At 39.0% G+C, this 24,410-nt stretch overlaps 1 protein-coding gene across 1 annotated transcript in view; it reads right to left on the bottom strand.

The window, feature by feature from the left end:
* GNAQ (G protein subunit alpha q) overlaps positions 1 to 24,410 on the bottom strand; it is a 323,635-nt gene that overhangs the window by 196,101 nt on the left and 103,124 nt on the right. Inside the window, exon 2 of the mRNA XM_050761126.1 lies at positions 10,483 to 10,667. Within this exon, the coding sequence (XP_050617083.1) occupies positions 10,483 to 10,667 (185 nt within the window). The remainder of the gene's footprint in view (positions 1 to 10,482; positions 10,668 to 24,410) is intronic.

The following is a 24,410-nucleotide window of genomic DNA, read 5'->3' on the forward strand; positions in this document are numbered from 1 at the left end:
CTTTTACTGAGCTATGCAGCTAACACAGTCTGGATAAGGAAATAAACTGAGGCCTCAAGAAAAAGGAAGATGTTTGCATTAGAGAGAACAATTAATACATTTGGATTAACCCTAGGAAATCTACCTGCCAGTTTAAAAAAATGCTCTTCCTTAAAAGTACACAGGAATAAATTCAGCTCTTGTGCAATCCCAAAGAAGGAAAACAATGCTGAATGACTTCTACTGCTGCCCAATATTAAAACATTGCAAGGCTTAGGCATTAATAGAGCACATTAATAGAGTAGTGGCACAAAGATATACAAAATAGACCAATGGAACAGAATGGAGAGTCCAGAAACAAACTCATACATATACATTCACTTGATTTGTGACAAAGGTGACACCGTATTGCCGTGGGTAAAGGTTGGTCATTTCAATAAATGAATTGGGTTAGATATCCAGATAAAAAACACAAAAACTTGACCTTTACCTCATACCATACTCTATAATCCACCTGAAATGGATTTTAGGTCTGAATGTAAAATGTAAAACAATAAAGAACTTAGAAGAAAATCCAGCAAATTATCTACATGACCTTAAGTAGGCAAAGATTACTTTAAAAGGACACAAAAAAGTAATTATTAGAAGAGGAAAAAATTATAAACTGGGCAATCTTACCATTGAGAACTTTCACTTAAAGAACCATTAAGAAAATAAAAAGCTACAAAATAGACATTTGTAATCCATTTACTCAACAAAGATGTATGTCCTTAATATAAAAGAAACTCCTACAAAACAATGATGAGAAATCAGACAAGCCAATGGAAAAAGGGTAAAAAATTAATTTTATAAGAGATAACCAAATAGTCAGTAAACATATTTTAAAAAAGTGCTCAGGACACTTAGTTATCAAAGAAATGCAAATTCAAACAACGTGATACCACTATCCAGTCATCAGAATAGCTAAATTAAAAAGACTACTGGGTGAGGTGGTACACCCCTGTAATCCCAGCTGTGGTGGGAGGACTGCTTGAGCCCAGGAGTTCTCGACCAGCCTGGGCAACATAGCTGACACCCAGTCTCAAAAACAAACCAAAACTAGTAATACCAGCCATGAGAATAACTAAAACAAAAAGAATAATATCAAATGTTGTTGTCAAGGATGTGGAGCAACTAGAACTCTCACAGTTTGTGGGAATGTAAAGTAGTACAATCACCCTGGAAAACTCTTTGGCAGTATCTACGTACTAAAACTGATTATATGCATACTTTCTGACTCAGGAATTCCAAATGCTAGATACATACTCCAAAGAAATGCATACTTATGTTCACCAAAGACAGCTACAGGAATGTTTATATTTGCAGTATTTTTATCAGCCAGAAATGCCCAAATTTATAATAGGATATAATTTTATATATATATATATATATATATATATATATATATAACAAATTATAGTATATTTATACAATGAAATGTCATACAACTGTACTGTCCAGTACAGTAGCTGCTGGTCACATGTAAATTTAAATGTAAATTAATAAGATTAAATAAAAGTAAAAATTCAGTTCCTCAGTTATACTAGGCACATTTCACAACTCAATAGTCACATGTAGCTAGTGGCTACTGTATTGGACAGAAGAGATAGAAAGCATTTTAATCACCATAGAAAGTTCTGTCAGGCATTGCTATTACATAGCAACGAGAATAAAGGAATTACAAGTTAACAAAGTGGGTGAATTCCACAAACACAATGTTGAGTAAAATAAACCAGAGACAAAGGAATATATATTTTGTATGCCTCTATTCATACCAAGATCAAACACTAACAAAACTAATCTATGTTACTAGAAGTCAGGATAGTGGTCATCCTTCGGAACTTGGGAGTATTGACTGGAAGGGAGCGTGAAGAGTCTTCTGAGGTTATGGTCATATTGATCCAGATCAAAAAATCTAGATACACATGTATTGACAACGGAAAAACACACGAGACTCAATACTGATGATGTGTGCAACTCTTCTGTATCTTTCTGAAATCTTTTTATTATCAAAAATTTTTAAAAAATCAGTCTCAGTCTACTGCTGAAGTCTTCTTTTGTTTCAGAGTCCTCCTCTGATGAAAATGAACTTAGATGTACATCCTAGATAGGCAATATGGCATGCTTTGGGATTACGGATTAACTTTAGCCAAGAAAACAAATAATTTTAAAAATCTCATATTCATCTGCTATTTTTACATGGCCATCATGGGTATAAAATGAATAAAGAACTCCAAAGATAAAGGAGAAGAAAATGTGGCTAGGAAGTATCTGCAAGATATTAAAAGAGAAAAGAAATTATTGAAAGGGATTTTGAAAGTTGATATAGTTACCAGAGACTCCATGGTGATTCAACTCCCAAGAGTCCTGGAGAGAAGGGAGAAAGCAGTAAACCAATCTTAGAAAAAGAGGTGGCTGACTCTTCAAATTGGCCATGAAAAGTCCATAGATTCCTTTAGACTATTAAAAAGCCAAGAGGCCGGGCGCAGTGGCTCACCCCTGTAATCCCAGCACTTTGGGAGGCTGAGGCGGGCGGATCACCTGAGGTCGGGAGCTCGAGATCAGCCTGACCAACATGGAGAAACCCCGTCTCTACCAAAAATACAAAAAATTAGACAGGCGTGGTGGCATATGCCTGTAATCCCAGCTACTTGGGAGGCTGAGGCAGGAGAATCGCTTGAACCCAGGAGGTGGAGGTTGTGGTGAGCCGGGATCACGCCATTGCACTCCAGCCTGTGCAACAAGAGCGAAATTCCGTCTCCAAAAACAAAAAAAGATGAGAAAACTCTCAAAGATTCACAGAAGCAGGAGTAGAAAGTTTCCCTATGAAAAGGCACAGGCTGTTTTGGTACCCTGTGGCCAACAATCCAATTAAAATCACTGTCACCCACAAAAACCTTCATCTGATATTGAATGTCTAAACACTGAAAAAAAAAAAATCTGATATTGAACTTTTGAACACTTAAAAAAAAATCAACGTAGATGTAATCACCGCAATCACGCAATCACATATGGGATTTAGATACAAAGAAAAAAATCTCTATTGGGCTGGAGACCATTGTCAAAGCAAATCTGTTGTTTATTGTCTTTTTAAAAATTTTTCATAGGTGCTATAGAAGTGACAAAGTTCAAGAAAGGCAGAAGCTTCAAAATATAAGAAAATAATTTTAATAACAGCTTCATCTCTTTTTTAGAGATTTAGAATTAGAAAATCAACATGAAGAAAAACAGTGTTGAGAAGAATTTTAGAGGTTGTCTACTACATTCCTAGCTTTATTTTAGCAAAAGTGCTTTAAAGAAATTCACATGTTAAAAATACATTCTATTTTGAACACAGTCAGAAAAGGAGATTTCTGTACCTCTTTTGGTATCCCATTTCAATGACTGTCACTCTGAAGTGACTCTGAGGTTTTCCTTAAATACCTCCTAAATCTGGTCACATTGTTTTTTTTGTTTTATTCTTTAAAAAGATGGAAGGTTAGTAGTATTCATTCTCTACGCAATGACAATTCCTTTTATAACTTCCAAACTTTCAAAAATCATTTATGAGACATTTTCACATACATTATCTATTTAACCCTTGAAATAATCCTATTATTATTTGTCCCATTCTACAGATGGAAAAATTCAAGGCTTAGAGAGTTAAAACAACTGAGGCTGAGGGGGAATGGAATAATCCCAAGGTTATTATATTCAATCCTTAGGGTCAAATTCAGCTAGCTACTTTGTATATAACTAAGTCACTAACCCCTTTACTTCTTTCCATCCAGAGTATTTATTTTAGCAAAGACTTAGCAAATGCTAAGTAAAATCAGAGGGCTTGCTTCTATGAAGAATTCATGTGCCATTTGATTTTTCAAGCTGTGTATTTTCACAGTGAAGATTTGTAATTTGTGCCACCATCATTCCCCTTCTTCCACCAACTGTACCGGTATTTCCCTCAGGGGCTGTCAATCATATTGTTGAGCCTTCCCCTGTTTAAAGAGTTAGCAAAGAATCCAGGCTGCTCCAAATCGGCACTTTTTCCCAGAAATCTGAATCTTGGGTGGGCGACAGAAGATTGGAAATGGTCAGAATTCATCCATTTCACAGATGAGTTCCCTGAGCCTGCCCTAGTTTCTAAGAGCCCATCCTTCAGCTTCTACTCCTTTCTCCCAGTGAGTCCATTTTCAGATAAATTCATTTTCTACTTAAGTTAGCCAGTGTTGGTTTCTGTTGCTTGCAAGCAGAGAACCTTAACTGATACAGCTCTTCAGAGGGGTAGATAAGAATATGTATTTATTAATTCTGCCTCTATTATGTATCTATTACATAGGCGGGAAATATTAAAATGAAATCAGCCTATTGGCATTTTGTAAGCTAAGAAAATTCACTCATGTTGAACAAAGTACTAATGTTTTATTCCTGGATCAAGGGCAACAATAAGTTGGCAAATTCTCCAGAATCTTGGCTACATTTTTCTTCAGAAAAATGAAAAATGGCTTCTGGGACATTGGATTATTCAAGAAGTACAGAAAATTCAGAAAGTGCCAAATGTGTTTAACGAGGTACTTTCCTGTGACAAGTTCTTTCTCAGAATTGCTCAGAGAGGACAAAAGGCACTGTAGCAATACATCGTCTCATATCCCCTCCATGCTAGGCGAAAGGGAAACACAGGTGTCAGGCCTCAAAACGCCTGGCTATTTAGTCAGAGACAGCTGCAGCTGAAGTGCTAAATGAGCCCTGGTTATCAGGACTTTCAAGTCTAAAAGGAAAAACTGGTTTATGAAAAAAAAGGTGCAACTGTCCACTCAACATTCAACAAAGGTGAGGCTGAGTTCTCCTGGACAACTGTCTTAAAATTCACTACATGAAGAAGCATTGTATCAGATTCTTTTCTCTTCCCAGGACTGGCAAAGGGAGCAATGGCCTATCAATACTTTCAAATTGCCACAATACCACCCTTATTTCACAGTTCACAGAGATTATAAGCCAACTATCAAAGGATACTATGATCCGCTATCTGGAGTAATTCACTCAATAAACAAAAGCTTCTACAACATATCTGGCATGTTATGGAGGAGATAAAGAATTATAAAGGAAGAAGCTTGCTTAGTGTAAGATAATTTTCAATCTGATTGAGAAAATAAGGTAAACAAATGTGAAATAACTAATAACAGGCAACACAGGAAGCACCCCAACTGCCAGGTGCAGACAGTAAAAAATCAGGGATTCCAAACCCTGAGATCCACTCCCTCAGCTGTAACTCAAGACAGTTCCTTAGCCATATAAACACAGGCACTTTATGTCCTTCCCTTTTTAATTAAGAGCTGATTTCAATACCAAAGCAAACATTCATCAGAAAAGCACATCGGTATATAAAGAGGGTAGAAGGCAGTTGCGGGGAAGAAGAAAAATAACTATTGGGTACTAGACTTAGTACCTGGGTAACAAAATATTCTGTACAACAAACCCCCGTGACACAAGTTTACCTATTTAACAAACCTGCACATGTGCCCCTGAACCTAAAGTTCTCAAATAATAAACTTAAAAAAAAAAAAAAAAAAGGAAGCCATAAAATAACAGGGATAAAAATTATTTCTTTTGGAAACTAAGAAATGACAGAGTTATCTCACAGTCAAATGCCCTGCACCTAATGGAGCCTTAAATATGGCTTTTGATTTGACTGAGTGACAAATACTTAATCCCTTTTTATCACTAGTTGTCAATATTTGTGTTCAGGGAAAATGCAAAATAATATTTAGGAATAAAAAAGCCCTAGTTCACAGACTATTCAGAAGTCCTAAGACGTATGTCTTCTCTCACCTGGGCTGAGTCCAAGCAGCTCACCTATAAACAGTGCTTGTTTGACAAAAAAAAAAAAAAAAGTACAAGAACAGGACAACCGATACACACTCGGGGAAGAATTCATATTTCTTTTGGTAAAGTGTGCAATTACAAGCTCCTTACTAATTCTGCAATCTGTTGACAAAGGGCATGCAATGTCACACCATTTTGTCCAGAGACTGTGGATTGGACTCCCCCTGACCACAGCATCCTCCGGCCAGCTAACCAGGCAGGACTATCAGTTCAAGCAATAACAAGGAAGCAGGAGCAAATGAAACCTCAGTTACTCTGGGGTGGCATTTCTAAAGTCAGAACCAATGTCACAGCAAACAAAACTGAACACTTCCCCAGTTCAGAAGAGCTCATATAATGTATAGGCCATGCTTTGCTTTATAAAATACAGGAGCTCAAAAGCCAAGTACAAAGTTATGCTGGACAATGTTAGAAAGTATCTTCATTTATGCTACTATAGATTATGGCCAACGTGATGGTGGGTGCAGAGAAGCTTTACTAAAAAAATCAAATGGTTGTTTTAAAGCCAAATTTCCAAAATAGTTATTTTATATCTTTAGTGTCACAATAATATAAATCAGAATGTGATACCTCCATGTAACTGTTAATCAAATATACACCAAATTCCTTAGACTATTTATAAATTATAATATACCTTTGTAAACAGAAATTTCTACAGAAAATTCTAACCAAAACATAAAATATTATTATTAAGATAATAAACACAGAAAATAAAAGCCAAATTTAGCCCAGATGCAAAATCGTTCATGAAACATCCTAAACCATTTTCTAGTCCTCCTCTATAAGAATTCCACTCAAGCTAAATTGGCAGATATCTACATCACATGCAAATCCCTTCTGATCATTTACTATAGCCATTCCTTCTCCCCAATGTGTCCCTCCCTCAGATCTGCCCTTCTCCCTTTCTGGATTGTAAATTTCTGTCCAGCCCTGATGGAACTTTTCTGCATCCCTGACAGTATATAGCCTTTATTCCCTTATGCATAGAGATGTCAAGAGTTATTTGTTGATTTGAATAATCATTTTGACAACTTTGGGGCAGACGAAGAGACTCTCAATTGTTAAGCTCACAAATAATTTTTTTTTTTTGAGATGGAGTCTTGCTCTGTTGCCCAGGCTGCAGTGTAGTGGCATGATCTCAGCTCACTGCAACCTCCGCCTCCAGGGTTCAAGCAATTCTCCTGCCTCAGCCTCCCAAGCAGCTGGGATTACAGGCATGTGCCAAAACGCCTGGCTAATTTTTGTACTTTTAGTAGAGACGGGGTTACCATGTTAGCCAGGCTGGTCTCAAACTCCTGACCTCAGGTGATCCGCCCGCCTTAGCCTCCAAAAGTGCTACGATTACAGGCGTGAGTCACCATACCTGGCCACAAATAATTTACCTATTCAAAAAGAAGTATTTTTTGAGCACCTACTATGTACAAGATATAATGCCAGGGACAATGAAGAATGCAAAGATGGAACTGATGAAGACTGACTTTCAAGGAGCTCAGAATCTAGTGATGAAAATAAGATCAACACCCAAGTCACCATAATCAATACAAGCTAGGCAATTACCAACACTTCACTATGGATATGCTAAAGAAGTGTAGGATTACTTAACACTATGAGGGGTTGGCAGGTGATTACAGAACTCTAGGAAGAAGAGGTCGCTATGCTGAACAGGAAGGAGTAGACATGATGTCCTTAACAAGCATAAACAAAGGCAAGGAGTGGGCAGAGTTCAGAAAGTTAATGGATGAAGCAAGGGGAGAGTGACACTTTAGAACATGTATATGATATAAAGAAAAAGAAACAAAGGTGAAAGTCATTTGTATCATGAATGAAAGGGGGTTAAACATGGGAAATTGGGAGGTCATCAAACACTAAAGTCATGATATGTAGGAGGATTTATGAGGATAATTATGGTATCCGAGGAAAACTCATATATTGTAACTTTTTATGATGTCAATTTATAACTGAAATACTATTCAACACAGTAATGTCTACTCAATTAGAACTGACATGAGGCCGGGCGCGGTGGCTCATGCCTGCAATCCCAACACTTTGGGAGGCCGAGGCGGGCAGATCACAAGGTCAAGAGATCAAGACCATGCTGGTCAACATGGTGAAACCCCGTTTCTACTAAAAATACAAAAATTAGCTGGGTGTGGTGGTGCGCACCTGTAGTCCCAGCTACTTGGGAGGCTGAGGCAGGAGAATCACTTGAACCTGAGAGGCGGAAGTTGCAGTGAGCTGAGATCGTGCCACTGCACTCCAGCCTGATGACAAAGCAAGACTCCGTCTCAAAAAAAAAAAAAACAGGCCGGGCACGGCGGCTCAAGCCTGTAATCCCAGCACTTTGGGAGGCCGAGACGGGTGGATCACGAGGTCAGGAGATCGAGACCATCCTGGCTAACACGGTGAAACCCCGTCTCTACTAAGAAATACAAAAAACTAGCCGGGCGAGGTGGCGGGCGCCTGTAGTCCCAGCTACTTGGGAGGCTGAGGCTGGAGAATGGCGTGAACCCGGGAGGCGGAGCTTGCAATGAGCTGAGATCGGGCCACTGCACTCCAGCCTGGGCTACAGAGTGAGACTCCGTCTCAAAAACAAAAAAAAAAATTGACATGAAAAGTTCAAATAACACACAGTGTTAAATATTCTTCAATGTGTTACGTGAATAAGGCATAAATTCCACCCCATCTTTAACATCTACATGACTGTATAATAAATGATCTTCATATGAAAATCTACCAACAGGGCAAGGTCCTGAAGGATTCTTCTGGAACATCTAAGAAATAAGATTTTGGGGGATAAAATTCAGGGAGATTATATTTTAGTGTGTAAACTGGCACTATGGTGTGTATATATAAAAAACAATAGCACACATACGGTAAGTCAGGCAGAATTCATAAGATCATCGTATTACCAACTGACTGTAAACTGGAAAACTCGCTGGTATTAAAAAAATAAACAACAAACAAAATAAACACAATTACAACTACAAGGAAACAAGCATGCTAACGATTTCAAAAACCACTGAGATTTCTTGGGGCAGGGAGAACCCTGATTCTCTCAAATTCAGACTACTTAGATGTATCCATGCAGCTTACTCTGGCTCAATTACCATGTTCCTGGGCTCAAAAACTTGCCCAGTTCTTTTTCACTCTTGAAAATAAAAGCAGGAGGAATTATTTGTGGTAGGTCTCTTTGCTATTTGTGGAAAGATTCCTGTTGCCACTGGAAAACCAGGTATGAAAGTATCAGTTAGGTAAGAAACCAGTGTTAATTTCAAGGAACCATCTACGAAAAACAAATGCCTGATTTTCAGATGATTTGGTACTTTATTATAGAAGCCTTTGGATGGTAACAGAGGCAAAGGTATACAGAATTGCCTTATTTTAGCTGTGGGTTCATTTTGTGAGTTAAATCTATGAGTCCCACTGGACATCCCAACTTCTTGCTATTGCCTACTGATCTTGGTACATGGAAACATCCTTCACAGTAGATTTATCAAAAGTACTGAGAGAATGAAAATTTCTTATTGAAGACTCTAAAATAATTACAGGTATAAATGCAGGGTTTTATCAACAAAAGGCAAGGCTTACTTACAGGATCAGCATACCTAAAATCCCTGAGGAGCAAAGACTGCACCTATGGGGGATGTATTGATTAACAGGAAGGCAATGAAGACTTCTGAAGACAACAAAGACATTTCTAACAAATTCCAAATGGATATCCCTTCCCTTGGGCTGGGGGCCTCAGCACAGACAGTCACACCCTGGGTGCAGGTCCAGGTCCTGCCTACGAGCTTTATGCAGGACAACTGCAGCATAAATTCAAACATGGGCAACCCTCAGATATACCAATCTTGTTTGGTATTACATCTCTTTAATATTTAGAGGATGAGCAATTATAGCATTTATTTTCATGTTGGGGAGAAGGGGGATGGTATTTTACTTCAACCAAGAAATAATGCTAGAGGATACTGGAAGTGTGCTTATTTTCTAAAAAGCTAAACTTTGAGGGGTTTTTCCCCCAATCCTTTTTCAAGTGGTTTTAGAAGTTTCTGTTACTTTAACAGAATGGCAGGGAAATGTGTTGGAAAGGTTATTGGAAGTGATCGATGGGCCTATTTTGAAATCAAATGAAGCCTGTGGTACTACTGAAAGAAAATCACAAAATTCAAAGTTAAACCAGACTGAATGGTTTTAAGTTGTTTTCATTCTTTTTTCAATTTGTTAAAAAGCAAGGCCACCACCACCTCTTTGAAATCCCTGACTTTGGCCAATTTATGATACTTAACAAACTGTCTCCTTAACATAATGTGCTTCCCCAAATTTTAAACCTGAAAATATTTATTGCTGAACATCCAAATATGCCTTTCATTGACATCACTAAAAATAAAAATCTGTTTTTTATAGGTGTAACTCTAGAGGTTTAGGAAAAAGACATTTATCAAAAACTTATTATCTATTAAAAGTCTCATTTATGATGGGATGGAAAATGTGTATTTCCAAATCCCCCTATGCACTCCAGACATGTGAAGACACTACTCGTGTTGTCACACTATTGTGAACACCTGGACCATTCAGCCGACTGCTCCGATGAAGAATCGCACCTACCTTATTGTGCTCATACTTGTACGGGATCTTGAGTGTGTCCATGGCTCTGATCATGGCCTGCATGGCCGTGAAGATGTTCTGATACACCAGCTTGGTGAAGCCCCTTTTATCTTCATCAGAGTATCCTGACCCATGGATGATTCTCATCTGCTTGATAAACGTACTCTTGCCACTCTCTCCTGTCCCTGAAAGAGGAACAATAGCAGCTCATCAGACCACAGCGCCATCTCAGTCTCTCAGATAACTAAACCAAATACCATGCCTTGGTTTAGCATCCCCAGATGGCCTGCTGAGAGGAGCAATTTTAGAATTGGAAACGCTACCTATGGTGAACATTCAGCAAAATTAGAAGGAGAGAGTATATTTCAAAGGCAGATGACCTCCAACAACAACAACAAAAAACCCAAACCTGTCACCTCTTTGGAAACCACTCAGCACTGAATTTTGATAGTCATTTATAACCATGTATCTTGCAAGAAACAATGACAACAGCATCTTTTGAACATGGTAAAACCTGATAAAGCTCTGTTCCCTGGAGAATATCTGAAACGCTTCCAGGACACTGGGTTGATTAGCCAGGATTTGAATCTGGAAATGACAGTGCACTTACACAAAAGGTATTCAGACAGAGATAAGAAAAAAAAGGCCTAAAAATTTCTAGACACGTTCTCTATTTTATTTTTTTTAGACACAGGGTCTTGCTCTGTAACGCAGGCTGGAACGCAGTGGTGTGATCATAGCTTACTGCAGCCTTGAACTCCTAAGATAAAGAAATCGCATCTCAGTCTCTTGATCCTCCCACCTCAGCCTCCCAAGTAGCTGGAACTACAAGCATGCACTACCATGCCCAGCTAATTTTTTTTTTTTTTTTTTTTTTTTTTAAATTTCTGTAGAGACAGGTTCTTACTAGGTTGACTGGGCTGGCTGTGAACTCCTAGCCTCAAGGGGTGCACCAGCCTTGCCTCCCAACACCCAGCCCATTTTCTCCAATATTAAAATGAGGCATAAGAACACAGTATCCCGGTAAGGCAAGAAGAAGAATCATTTTTCTAGATACCACATATCCCCTGAATTTATTTCTGGTAGGGGGCTGGTTGACTGAGTTATTCCAAGGAATCACCTAATTCAGGAAAGCAACGGTGGTTCTTCTTCTCTCTCCCCATTCTTGACTAGTAACATTATATAGAAATGTATTGTGATTAGCTTTTTCTCCTTCTTTTTACTGTGATTAGCTTTTTTTCCTTCTGTACTATCTCCTTTTTCACATCTTCAATATTACTTTTCTGTTACCATAAGCCTGAAGGTAATCCCTAACAGAGCTATGCATGTCGCTGGGAAGAAGACAAGACAGAAAAATGGGATCACTTCACAAAATGACAGCATATTTCTTCTACAATGAATCCAAATCGAAAAACTTCATTTTTCTAAATGTAAGTGGTCATTTTCATGTGTCCTTTCTCAGGGCCTGTTTCTCACTCCCTCTCAAATTTCCTTGAGATCTCCAAAACAGTAACTGTCTTTATCTTACCCCAAAAATATGAAGAAAATAAAAGTGCCAATTTGGATATTAAAGACGGAATACAGAATGAAACACACAATGGCCATTATCACCAGGGTCCTTAATGCCATTTCCTCACTACAAAGCTGAGAAAAACAAAGAAAGAAAGGGAAGGAAAGGAAGAGAAAGAGAAAGGAAGGAAAGGAGGAAGAGTGAGAAGGAAGGAAGGAGGGAGAAAAAAAATAAAAGCTAGTAATACGCCATCTGTCCTAAATTCATTTTGTTTTTCTGATGGTTGGATTTCATTACTATCTTTATAAACAATCACAAAATTTCAATTAAGTATTACAGTTTTCACAGAAGCCTCTTAAATGACTGCAGATGTCTTGGTAAATACATAGCCCTCACACAGTTACAATGAAAGGTATTTCTAGCCATAGAGTCCTGCAGTGGCTGATTCCTTTATAATAATTTCCCTATTACTTTTAGTAAAGTGATCTGGAACTCATAGAAATATAAATTAACAGCTGTAATGTGAATGCTATCACCCCAATTTAACAGGATTAATTCAGAAAGTTTAAAATGAGTATTTTATAATTCCAACCATGAATAGTGGACAAAAGCATAAAGTGGCTGAAACCTACCATTTCTCTAATAGAAATGAAGCTACTAAAATTGTTTCTCATTATCAACCAATGATTTGCAGAAACTAGTATATTTACTCTCCCATAGATTGCTTCTTTATTATCACGATCCCACAGCCAAAGGCTTGCTCTGAGGGCCTAAGTGTAAACAACCATTAATTCACAATAAAAACAGAAGAAATCCTGATTTGTGAGGTTAATATCAGGCAACAGGACCTTTTTTCTCCTGGTCACCTGCATATACTTGTAACTACCCTACCCCCACAAAAAAAGAGAAAGTATCACATGAAGTATAAGCACACTGGTATGTGGTTAATTGAAATCACTTTGGGCAAGAGCAGTCAACATTTGGCACTTCTTTGGATCTAGTCACCAAGTCCCTGGGCACTGTCCACACACTGGATATCACACTAATGTAGACTCCAAGTAGGGGCCAAACATGTGACTGATAAGTGAATTAGGAGAAATTAAAAGAAAAGAAAAAACAATCAAACAATCAACCCTAAGATATTTTCCTGTTGCCAGAAACACGCCCAGGGATCCTTTCTCCACCATCTCATCTTGCTGGGTACCCCCAGGAGGCTGACCAATAGGGATTTCAACAGCTTTGTTATACTCTGCCTTCTGCTTGGGTTTAGCCAACAGGAAACCAGAGAGCAGGAGAAAAAGGAAAGGGCATTTATTCTCCTAGCTTCCGCTCTGCAGTAAGCACAGGTGTGCTATGTTGACTTCAAGAGGTTCCAGCTCCTGCTGGGTGGCCCTCTCCATACCGCTGCTCTCTCTGGGTTCCAACAACTGCTGCCTTGTCCAGCTATTGCTTGGCCCCAGGTAACTGCACCAGCTCATACAAGTTACTTACACCTACTCCACTCCTCAATCCCCACACTGGAGTGTGCCATCCACTTCCTTCTGGAACTCTGACTAGTACAAATACCAATCAGATGAAGGACAAGGAATACAAGGGAATGGAGGGCATCCTCTCTTTCTCCTCTGTCCTGTTCTCTATAAATCTTTTATTTACAAAGTGTTTTCTATTCAGTAACTCATTCTCATGACACACTTCTGGAAGCCAATCATGATAAAGAAACAGGGCTGGGCATGATTTTCACAACTATCCTAAATCCAGGATAATTCACTTCTATTGCCCACAATTTAAAAATATCTCATCCGGGCTTTGACTAAACCCATTTTTTTCTCCCTTTAAGCTAATTTCGAATTTCTGAATACTATTTCAATTAAAGGAACCCATTTTGAATCTTGGTGCCATCTTCCAATTGACCAGCCCTAAGTTCCAGGTAAATTTCACTCAAGAACTTAATGTTTACACTTTGATTTTATTATACAAATGTTGTGAATTCAAAGTGAAGGCAAACCTTTGCGTAAGAAAAATCTGCATGATGCACATATTGTAGGTAGAGTAATACAAGTAGGAAATTAAGGTATTATTTGGCACTAGAACAGAATTCAGCCAAAAAGCACGGTCATACATTGGTATCCACAAGGGATTGGTTTCAGAATTCCCCTCTTTGGACACCAAAACCCAAGGGTGCTCAAGTCCCTGATATAAAATGGTATAATATTTGCATATAACCTATACACATCCCCCATATACTTTAAAATATCTCTAAATTGTAATACCTAATACAATGTAAATGCTATGTAAATAGCTGTCATACTGTATTGTCATTTGTATTATTTTTACTGTTGTATTGTTTTTATGGTTTTTATACAATATTTTCTATCCAACATTGGTTGAATCCATGGATATGGAACCCGCAAATAGGGAAGGCCAAATGCATATGGACTAAAACATCAACAAAGAAAAAATCTCAGCTTCTTTGTTCCATACAGTTCTATGACAGATAAATGAATTATTCTTAACAAATGTATAAGCCAAATTTCATGTGTCATTCTCCTATTTTTATAGAATTATACAATACTCTGAGTTTGAAATGGACATTTTAACAATCTAGTCCTGATTAGTATGAAAAATTTTGGTATAATAAAAAAACAGCTGTTCCCAAATTACATAAAATTATGTTGTTTCCTAAGGCCACATGAAAAGGAAAAGTATAAGAGACTTCACAATTCTCTATCTCTGAATGAAAAAAAGCAGACTTTTCTACTAGTAGATTATTTCAAGAATGCAGTGATGACTAACGTCTTTTCACAGCATAGGGCAATGAAAAGCACAAATAACTCCGACCAATCTAAAGAAATATGATTCTGTTTCCAAGACCACTGGTACTATAAAATCTAGCGACAAGCCCTTACATAAAAAGTCTGGCGGAGGGATAAGGATCCCATTTTTGCTAGTTTAAATATATCCCCAATCAAGTTATTTAATAACTTTAACAAGCAAATGAACACACACAAGGGTGTGAGTCCCAGGAAAAACCCTGCTCTTTCTTTCAATGGTCTATATAAATATGACTTGAAAATATCCCCATAAACGTTATTTGTACCTTCAGGCAAGTACTCTGCCTTTCCTTATCCCAGCTCATCTAAATACCCAGAAATGAGATTACCCAGAAATAAGACTATTTAAGAACCATGCTATGAAAAAGGCCACTTCATCCAGTGTGCATAATTGGCTGTAAGGAATACTAATTTTTCTTCCCTACTCGCCAGATCAGGATAAAGCACAGACAGCAATCCCCAGTTCATTTCATATCTCCTTCCATCAGAACAAACATCAAACACAAACTCAATATACTGTGATACAGTGTATCACTTTGTAAACTGTTAGAATACATCACATTAGGGCCAGGCGTGGTGGCTCATGCCTGTAATCCCAGCACTTTGGGAGGCCGAGATGGGTGGATCACGAGGTCAGGAGATCGAGACTATCCTGGCTAACACGGTGAAACTCCGTCTCTACTAAAAATACAAAAATTAGCCGGGCGCGGTGGCAGGCGCCTGTATTCCCAGCTACACGGGAGGCTGAGGCAGGAGAATGGCGTGAACCCGGGAGGCGGAGCTTGCAGTGAGTGGAGATTGTGCCACTGCACTCCAGCCTGGGCAACAGAGCAAGACTCCTTCTCAAAAAAAAAAAAAAAAAAAAAAAAAAGAATACATCACATTAGGCACACACCCTCTCACACAATCTGATGCTTCCATTTTAGGCCTTTTTTTAATCCCCCCCAAGATCTTTTCAACACAACAGGATTCCCACATACAAGTTCTGCCACAAATCTGTATTTACTCTATGTGTCTGATTCACATAAACCATATATATGTTAACACTGATAATTTTGCCTATTTGCATGATGTAGTCTGCAAATAGTTGTCAAAAATGACCATTTTAAATCCAATTACATGTTACCTTCTTAACGGTAATAAATTAGCATTTATTGTTGAAAGCACGGACTTATTGGTTCTTTCTCTCACTTGAACTGGCTTCAAGCTTGGGCTATTATGTTATCAAAAGAGCTGCCAAGGCCAAACCACATATGCAGAAGCATTGCTCAATGCTTAAAAAATGTCAGTTATTACTGCCAATGCTCTGAAGGATGTTGGTGCCCATTTCCATACAAGGGCCCTGAAAACAATCACTGAATACTACCAGGAACTTCAAGGGTCTACATGGTTCATCATCTTTATTCTGAAGAATAAAAAAAGGGGGTGGGGCAGAAAACACACCTTACCAGGGCCTCTCACAGACTGAGGGAAGCCTGTACCACTTCTACTTTTTTTTTCCAAGGGTCTCTGTTATGCCAAAACAGTTACCAAAACGGTGGCATTTAAAGCTATACAATGAATGTATTTATTTCACACTGCCAGGGCCTTTCATGACTGTATCTGAATATATTGTCAAACTATCAGAAGTTTAATCTGAAGACCTTAATGAATGGGAAGCTCAGGACAAATGTCCCCGCCCCACTCTCTTAACTGGCCAGTACCCAGATAAACAACAGCCAAGAACAAAACCCAAGACTCACAGAGCTGAATTATAGAGTAACTGTACTTCAGGTCCACTGGTTTAAGCTAACAGTTTGAAACATGAAATCTCAGCACCACCTCATCTGAACTTGGGCTACTTTCACATACACTCGGAAAAAGCAGAACTAGAAATTTCAAGGAGAAATTTTCTACCAATAAGCACATCATCAATCCACATCTGCAAAGATAAAAGTATTCAATAGCACTGAGTCAAAACTCAATCCATGTGTTGTCCACATTCCAGGCTATATCTCCTTTAAAATATCTGTATTCTGTTTTCTGCACATTTTCCTCCACTTAGATTAAAAACCTGCATTTGAAACACAGCAGCTCTAAGACTAAAGTCGCCATAACTTCCCATCTTTTAATGACTGTCTGTTGAGGGCAAGAGTTGAGTACAGTTAACCATTTGTCCCCACCATGGTCTTGCAGAAGATCCGAGACAATTTCTAAAATGTAACACAGAACAGAACTGAATTTAGTATAACCAACTACAAGTGGAAACTGGACATTAATTTAGTAGTAACCAGGACTATTAATAATAATTAATCCAGTTAAGTTGTTTTAAAGGAAAAGATAGGCAAAACACACTGAAAATTCATTTACTGAATGTATCAGAAGGTCATGTAGTCCTGGACTTCTCAGTGTGGTACAATCCTCCCAGAAGAGTCACCTGATCATCCAAGGTTACTCAAAGGTATGAGAGCATTTTCTTGCAGTGCCGGTAGTAAACATTTGTGTATTAAAAACTAACATCAGTTGATTGCAGAACTTCCTGAATATACTAAAAAACATAAATTTGTACATTTAAAATGGTAAGTTTTCGGCCCGGCGCAGTAGCTCACGCCTGTAATCCCAGTACTTTGGGAGGCTGAGGTGGGCGGATCACTTGAGGTCAGGAGTTCAAGACCAGCCTGGCCCACATGGTGAAACCCCGTCTCTACTAAAAATATAAAAATTAGCCAGACGTGGTGAGGCGCCTATAATCTCAGCTACTCGGGAGGTTGAGGCAGGAGAATCGCTTGAATCAGGGAGGTGGACGTTGTAGTGAGCTGAGATCGCACCACTGCACTTCATCCTGGGCAAGAGTGAGACTCTGTCTCTAATAAATAAAAATAAAATGGTAAATTACGGTATATACATATCTCAAGTTTTAAATTTTTTAAAACTAGCATCAGTATAATTAGGAGAACAGGAAGATTACATGAGTTTTCATGCTAAAACTTGTTCAGCAAGTTACTTTGAGCCAATCTGCTCAACTTATTCCCATTCTTTCCCCCTAAGAGTACATGTTCACCTGCTCTGCCTCTGGATGTATTTTGGACAAAAGGTTTGAGAAGCCCTGAACCCACTGATTTTATAAAGGAGGGAACTGACTCATTCACAGATTCTGCTGGTTGACAGCTAATGAGGGAGAAGATAAGACTGGAACCTACCAAGGTCTCTTATCTGTCCAGAGCTCCTGATCTTGTGTCCTCATACACTAAACATTTTTCCTATTAATAAAACTTACAAGTATTTGTTATAGAATATTATTTTAAAATTTGAACATTTTGATGTATTTCTTTCCAGTCTTTTTTTTTTTTTTCTAGGTAAATGTACTTATTCCTGTTCTAGTTCTAAAATAAAACTGCAACAGGCTGGGCGTGGTGGCTCATGCCAATAATCCCAGCACTGAGAGACACCGAGGCAGGTGGGACATTTGAGGTCAGGTCGAGACCAGCCTGGGCAACATAGTGAAACCCTGTCTTTACTAAAAATACAAAAAAAAAATTAGCCCGGTGTGGTGATGTGCGCCTGTAGTCTCTTTGTGAGGCTGAGGTGGGAGAATCGCTTGAACCCAAGCAGGGAAAGCTGCAGTGAGCAGAGATCGAGACACTGCACTCCAACCTGGGTGACAAAGCAAGACCCTGTTACAAAAAAACATTTTTTTTTAAACCTGCAACAGTACTTTGTTATTTTTCACTTAATATACTGTGACAATTATTCTCTGATACTAATTATTCTTCAGAAATGGTTAATAATTATCTGAAAAAAAAATCATAAAGATGTGTGATAATTTAAAAATTACCCCGTCATAACACATTTTGAGTGTTTCTAATTTTTTGCTTTTGTGAATAATGCTCTGGTAAACATCCCTAAACAAAAATCTCTGCCTCAATCTCTACTTCCTTAGGAGAGTATCATAGAAATGTATTAGCCCAAGGATGTAATCTTTGTGAAGGATCTGGCAGTCCTGTAACTGTACCAGCTGACTCAAGCACAGACCCATCCCCCATCCCACTTTTGAAAATACTGTATTTTTTAACTCCTACAAATCTGAGAGACAGAACTAAATTTAATTTACATCTTTACTTTTGAGAAGAAACATGCTTCATACTTTTCTTGTTCATTTTTATTTCTTCTATGAACTTGCCCTTTTCATTTCAGGACTTGCTGTTTTTCCTATTCGTTTTTTAAAACAATGTAGTTTTTAAACACAAAATTAATGCTCATTTACAAATATTTCCCCAATTTGTCATTTTATTTTCATTGTTGACAAAACTGATGCATAAATTTGCACTATGAAAGAAACGATTACAGTCATTCATCTAAGCTTTCCTTTAGTGATTTCTTTCATTTATGTCTTAAAAAGGGCTCAAACATATATATTTTATTCTAGCTTTCAAGGTTTTACCTTTTACAATTAACTAACAAAATAAAAACACATATTTTGATGTGTGGTATGCAGTGATTTTTTTTTTACTAAAAAACTTTTTCTCAAAGTCATTACATACTTTAAGGTCACATGGTCTCAGGAGTGTCTGGCCTCAACAGGAATTTTTTTCATATCCTCTAATGTGCCCCTAAATGGTGATCAAAAAAATATATGAAGCATATTGAGTATCCCAAAGCAGCAGTCCCAACCCCCAGGGCCACGGACCAGCACCAGTCACCAGCCTGTTAGGAACCGGGCTGCACAGCAAGTGAGCGGCAGGAAAGTGAGCACTACTGCCTGAACTATGCCTCCTGTGCATTAGATTCTCATAGGAGCACGAACCCTACTGTGAACTGTGCATGCGAAGGATCTAGGTTACACGTTCCTTATGAGAATTTAATGCCTGATGATTTGAGGTAGAACAGTTTCATTCCGAAACCAACCCCCGAGCCCGACCCCCATCCCTAGAAAAATTGCCCACAAAACTGGTCTCTGGTACCAAAATGATAGGGGACCACTGTCCTACAAGCATCTCAATGACATTCATTCTGTTCCCTCCTTCTCTTCCTTACACAACCAGCAGGTCCGCATTTCCATCCCTAAGCATTAGATTTTTGCTCACTGCCAATTTATTTAAAGAACTCTGGCCGGGCGCAGTGGCTCACGCCTTTAATCCCAGCACTTGGGGAGACTGGGGCGGGCAGATCATGAGGTCAGGAGATCGAGACCATCCTGGCTAACACAGTGAAACCCCGTCGTTTCTACTAAAAATACAAAAGGTTAGCCAGGCATGGTGGCAGGCACCTGTGGGCCCAGCTACTCGGGAGGCTGAGGCAGGAGAACGGCATGAGCCCAGGAGGCGGAGTGTGCAGTGAGCTGAGATCGCGCCACTGCACTCCAGCATGGGTGACAGAGCGAGACTCCAACACACACACACAAAAAAAGAACTCTCAAGAACAGTAGTGAAAATATTCCAGGATGTTAAATACTCTCTTCCACTTTATACATCTATTCCTACTTACATGTTACGCATACGCTACCTACTCCAGTTCCTCCTCTTAATAGCCCTGTGGACTTGGGTAAATTACCTGTCCTCTCTAAGCCTGTTTCCTTGTCTGCAAATACCATCACCTAGTTCACAGCTCTGCTCTGAGTTTTCAATTAGTTAATCCAAGTAACGCAGTGCCTGGTAGGAAATAGATAATAAATGTTAGCTATAATTTACAATGCAAGGTCAAGTGCAAAAATGAGAGAATAGTCTGATAAAAGGCTATAGGGCAGGGTTGGGTGGGGGGACAACAAAACCTCAGTAGTCAAGAGAAATAATATTTTAATGTAATTTTTTAAAAGTCAAAATTAATACCCCAAATCCACAAAGAACAAAATAAAGACAGGATCATTAACAGTACTATGCTGCACCATATTGGCAACTGAGAAGCTGCCTTTGGTTTTGATCCAGTGGCAAGTGCTTTTATTCACCTTATCTAGTCTCAGCCCTGACTCAAATTCTCCATTCTCAAAATAACTGAGATAACCATCACCAGCATTTCAGTACTTACATTCACAGTGTTTGGAGATTTTTTAGCTTGTTTAGTCTTAATTTTGTTGGATATAGACTGCATATCAGACATCCTTCCAGTATCAAGGATACAGGACAGACACAGTCATTACTGTCACGAAGGTAACACGCAAGTGTGAGCGGATGATTCACTGATAGATGAATAATAAAGTATCTAATGGAGATGGCTGCTATGCATTAAAGAATTAAACGACAATGAAATACAGACTGACCTGACTGCCGCTTTGAGAGACCCTCTTAAGAAGGTACATTAAAGCTAATAATCAACAACCAGCAACAAGAAAATTAGAAGGAAACAGCATTTCAAGCAGTTAACCAGCTGATCTGGAGGCTGAGGTGGGAACATATTTAGCTGGCATGTTGCAGGTACAACAAGAGGGTCAGTGTGGTTGTGGATGGCAAAGAGGTAGGGGGCAAGGCGGGAGCACAGGCTACAGAAGCAACAGCCAAGTCACCTGGAGCATTATATTTCACGAAACAAGTTGGATTTTATTCTAAGTGCACTGGACAGCTTTGGAAAGTATGAACCAGGGAAGTAATAGGCCTTGATTTATGCTAAGTAAAGAATGGATGACTGTTAAGAACAAGTTAATAGGGTATTCCAACAATCCAAACAAACAAAAATAATCCTTAAAAAAGTGTGTGTGGGGCTGACAAGGGGAGGGATAGTTTGGAGATGGATGAAGTGAAAAAGGGAGGAGACGGCATAGGGAGAACTCGTTGATGTCTGGCTTGATGGATGGAGGCACTAGCTTCTTAGAGAAGCCTGAGGAGGAAAGGGTTTGCAACGAGAGGACGTTAAGTTTGAAATGTGTGTTCATCCCAATAAAAAGCACTCTTGTACACCTAGAAGATTCACTGCATCGACGTGGAGGCTACCCACGTAGGATGAAACAGAGGATGCGATTTGTGTCCTACATTCTCTGGGCCTCAAAGGCAAGGACACAGACATGACTGAACATCTGTTAATGTGTGAGTCAGAGCAGGCTGCAAAACCTGGGTTGCAATTTCACTTCCTATGAGATAAATCTCCATAGCTAAAGAAAAGGTAAGAAACTTGTTGGTCTCTAAAGTTACACTTAACACACACACACACACACACACACACACACACACACACACACATTTAAAAAGTCATCTGGCCGGGAGCGGTGGTTCATGCCTATAATCCCAGCACTTTGAGAGGCCAAGGTGGGTGAATTGTTAGAGATCAGCCCATGGTGAAACCCCATCTCTACTAAAAATACAAAAATTAGCCAGACGGGGTGGTGCACGCCTGTGGTCCCAGATACTCCGGAGGCTGAGGTGGATCACCTGAGCCCTGGAGGCAGAGGTTGCAGTGACCTGAGATTGCACCACTGCACTCCTGCGTGACAGAGGATGACCCTGTCTCAAAAAAAAAAAGTGGCACCATTGCTACATGCACGCTTCTTTTAGAGAAAACTGGGACTTCACTGTACATTATTTGGGAAGCAGGAAGATATAAAAATATAAAGTCATACTAATAACAGATTTTAAGCAGCAAGAACCCTTCAAACTTAATACACCACCCACAAAATTTAACATTTTTTTTGCAGATAATAAAAAATATGACACACGCAATCCAGATTGTTAGGTCACACATAAAGATAAACTGCACACTTTAAAAATGCAGTGGCTGGGAAATTATGAGACTCACTTTTGAAAAGCACTCTGAAGTCCTTATTAACCCTGCAAATACTTCCTCAGGATAGAACGGCTCATGTGGCCCTCCTCAAAAGAGAACAACGAATTTCATTTATAACAGAGGAAAAGGCCTAAGATGGATTTGAAATGCCATTTTCCACCTTATTGCATATTCATCAAGATATCACTACAGGCAGAGGTGTGGCACAGAAAGAACACCAGCTGAAGTCAGGGGCCCCCCCAGCCCTGCCCTCAGGAGACAAGGATCCGCACATAGCCACTTGGCCAATGAAAGCTGAGGATGAGCAAATTGGCCTGGATAACCTCAAGGGTTCTCTCCAGCGTTGGATTTTATGATCATTTTCCCTCTCTGTATATTGTTATACAGCATTAAAAACTATTAAATTTCTCACAAGAATATCACCTCATATTTAGTATATGTTCAAATAATAATCCAAATAAGTTGACTAAAAACTACAGTAGTCTTCTTTCAAGGTTAATATGTCAAGATTTTTTTTTTTCTTTTACTCACGTGGCTCTTCACTCTGAGCCTCTAAAAATAATTATCTTTCGAGGTAGGGGAATTAAGGTGCTAGAGGGAGCCAGCCAAGTACTGCCCCAGTTAAGAGAAGCAATGATCTGTGAAGTCTCAAAAAATATGCAGATTTTCAGAGTGCAGAACATGGCATGCTTTCTGGGCTAATATTATCCCAGTAATTTCGAATAATGACATTGAGAATACTAAGAAGGACTTATATATGTTCCAAGTGTGCCTAATACGCATAAAACCACAAAAGGATCTGGAAGACAGAAAGTATCATGGAAAACAAAAGCTACTGAATCTGCACATGCAGAGCAGTTACTGACCTTTAAGGACTTTTAGAAGTCCACTGTTCATGTGGCATCTAACAGTCAGTTAAAAAGAAAATGAGGGCTGGGCGCGGTGGCTCACACCTGTAATCCCAGCACTTTGGGAGGCCAAGGCAGGTGGATCATGAGGGCAGGAGTTCAAGACCAGCCTGACCAACATGGTGAAACCGCGTCTCTACTAAAAATACAAAAATTAGCCAGGCATGGTGGCATGGGCCTGTCGTGCCAGCTACTCGGGAGGCTGAGGCAGGAGAATCACTTGAACCCGGGAGGCAGAGGTTGCAGTGAGCCAAGATCGTACCACTGCACTCCAACCTGGACGACAGAGTGAGACACTGTCTCCAAAAAAAAAAAAAAAAAAAAAAAAAAAAAGAAAGAAAAGGAAAATTATACTCAAAGAAATATTTCCCTTTTCTTAAAGGAAGAAAAAGAACATGATTAAAACACACACGTACAAGCAGGCCAAATCTGTGCATTGTTCACATTTTAAAGTTTAAAATTCTCTCTTGGGGGGAAATGTTGATGTTGATCAAAAACCACAGTACCTGCTGGGGGTATCATTATTGGCATTAAACCACTCAGCAAGGACTCTTGAAAGTAATCATTTCCAAATGGCTACTTGGCAGACTCCAACTACGTCATAAAGAGATGCATTAGGAAATCATTTGGGTTCTCACTTCTCCTAAAACAAAAAAATTTTTAAGATTCAGCTTTTGTAAAAAGCCGAAACATCTGCCATTGGAGATAAGAAGTTGCCCCTTGGTAGTGAATGCTCAGAGGACTTCGAAGATAGGTACATGAAATGTCCCTGTTCTTTTAGGTTGTAATTACTCCAAAGCAGTCCAATGATGCTTCTTGTGTGTTCACATGTGCTGTCCAAAAGAGAGGTGAAACGTCTGGCACCATCAATTTTGATGTCAAGACAATTTCACCAGTCAGTTAAAAAAGGTACACTATGGTCTGTTTCATTAGTTTAAATTTTGTCCTCTAATTTATTTCACCTGAAGGCCATATGTTCCTCCAGTATTCAAT

The sequence above is a fragment of the Macaca thibetana genome, chromosome 15 (assembly GCF_024542745.1).
Source record: "Macaca thibetana thibetana isolate TM-01 chromosome 15, ASM2454274v1, whole genome shotgun sequence".
Classification (NCBI taxonomy): domain Eukaryota; kingdom Metazoa; phylum Chordata; class Mammalia; order Primates; family Cercopithecidae; genus Macaca; species Macaca thibetana.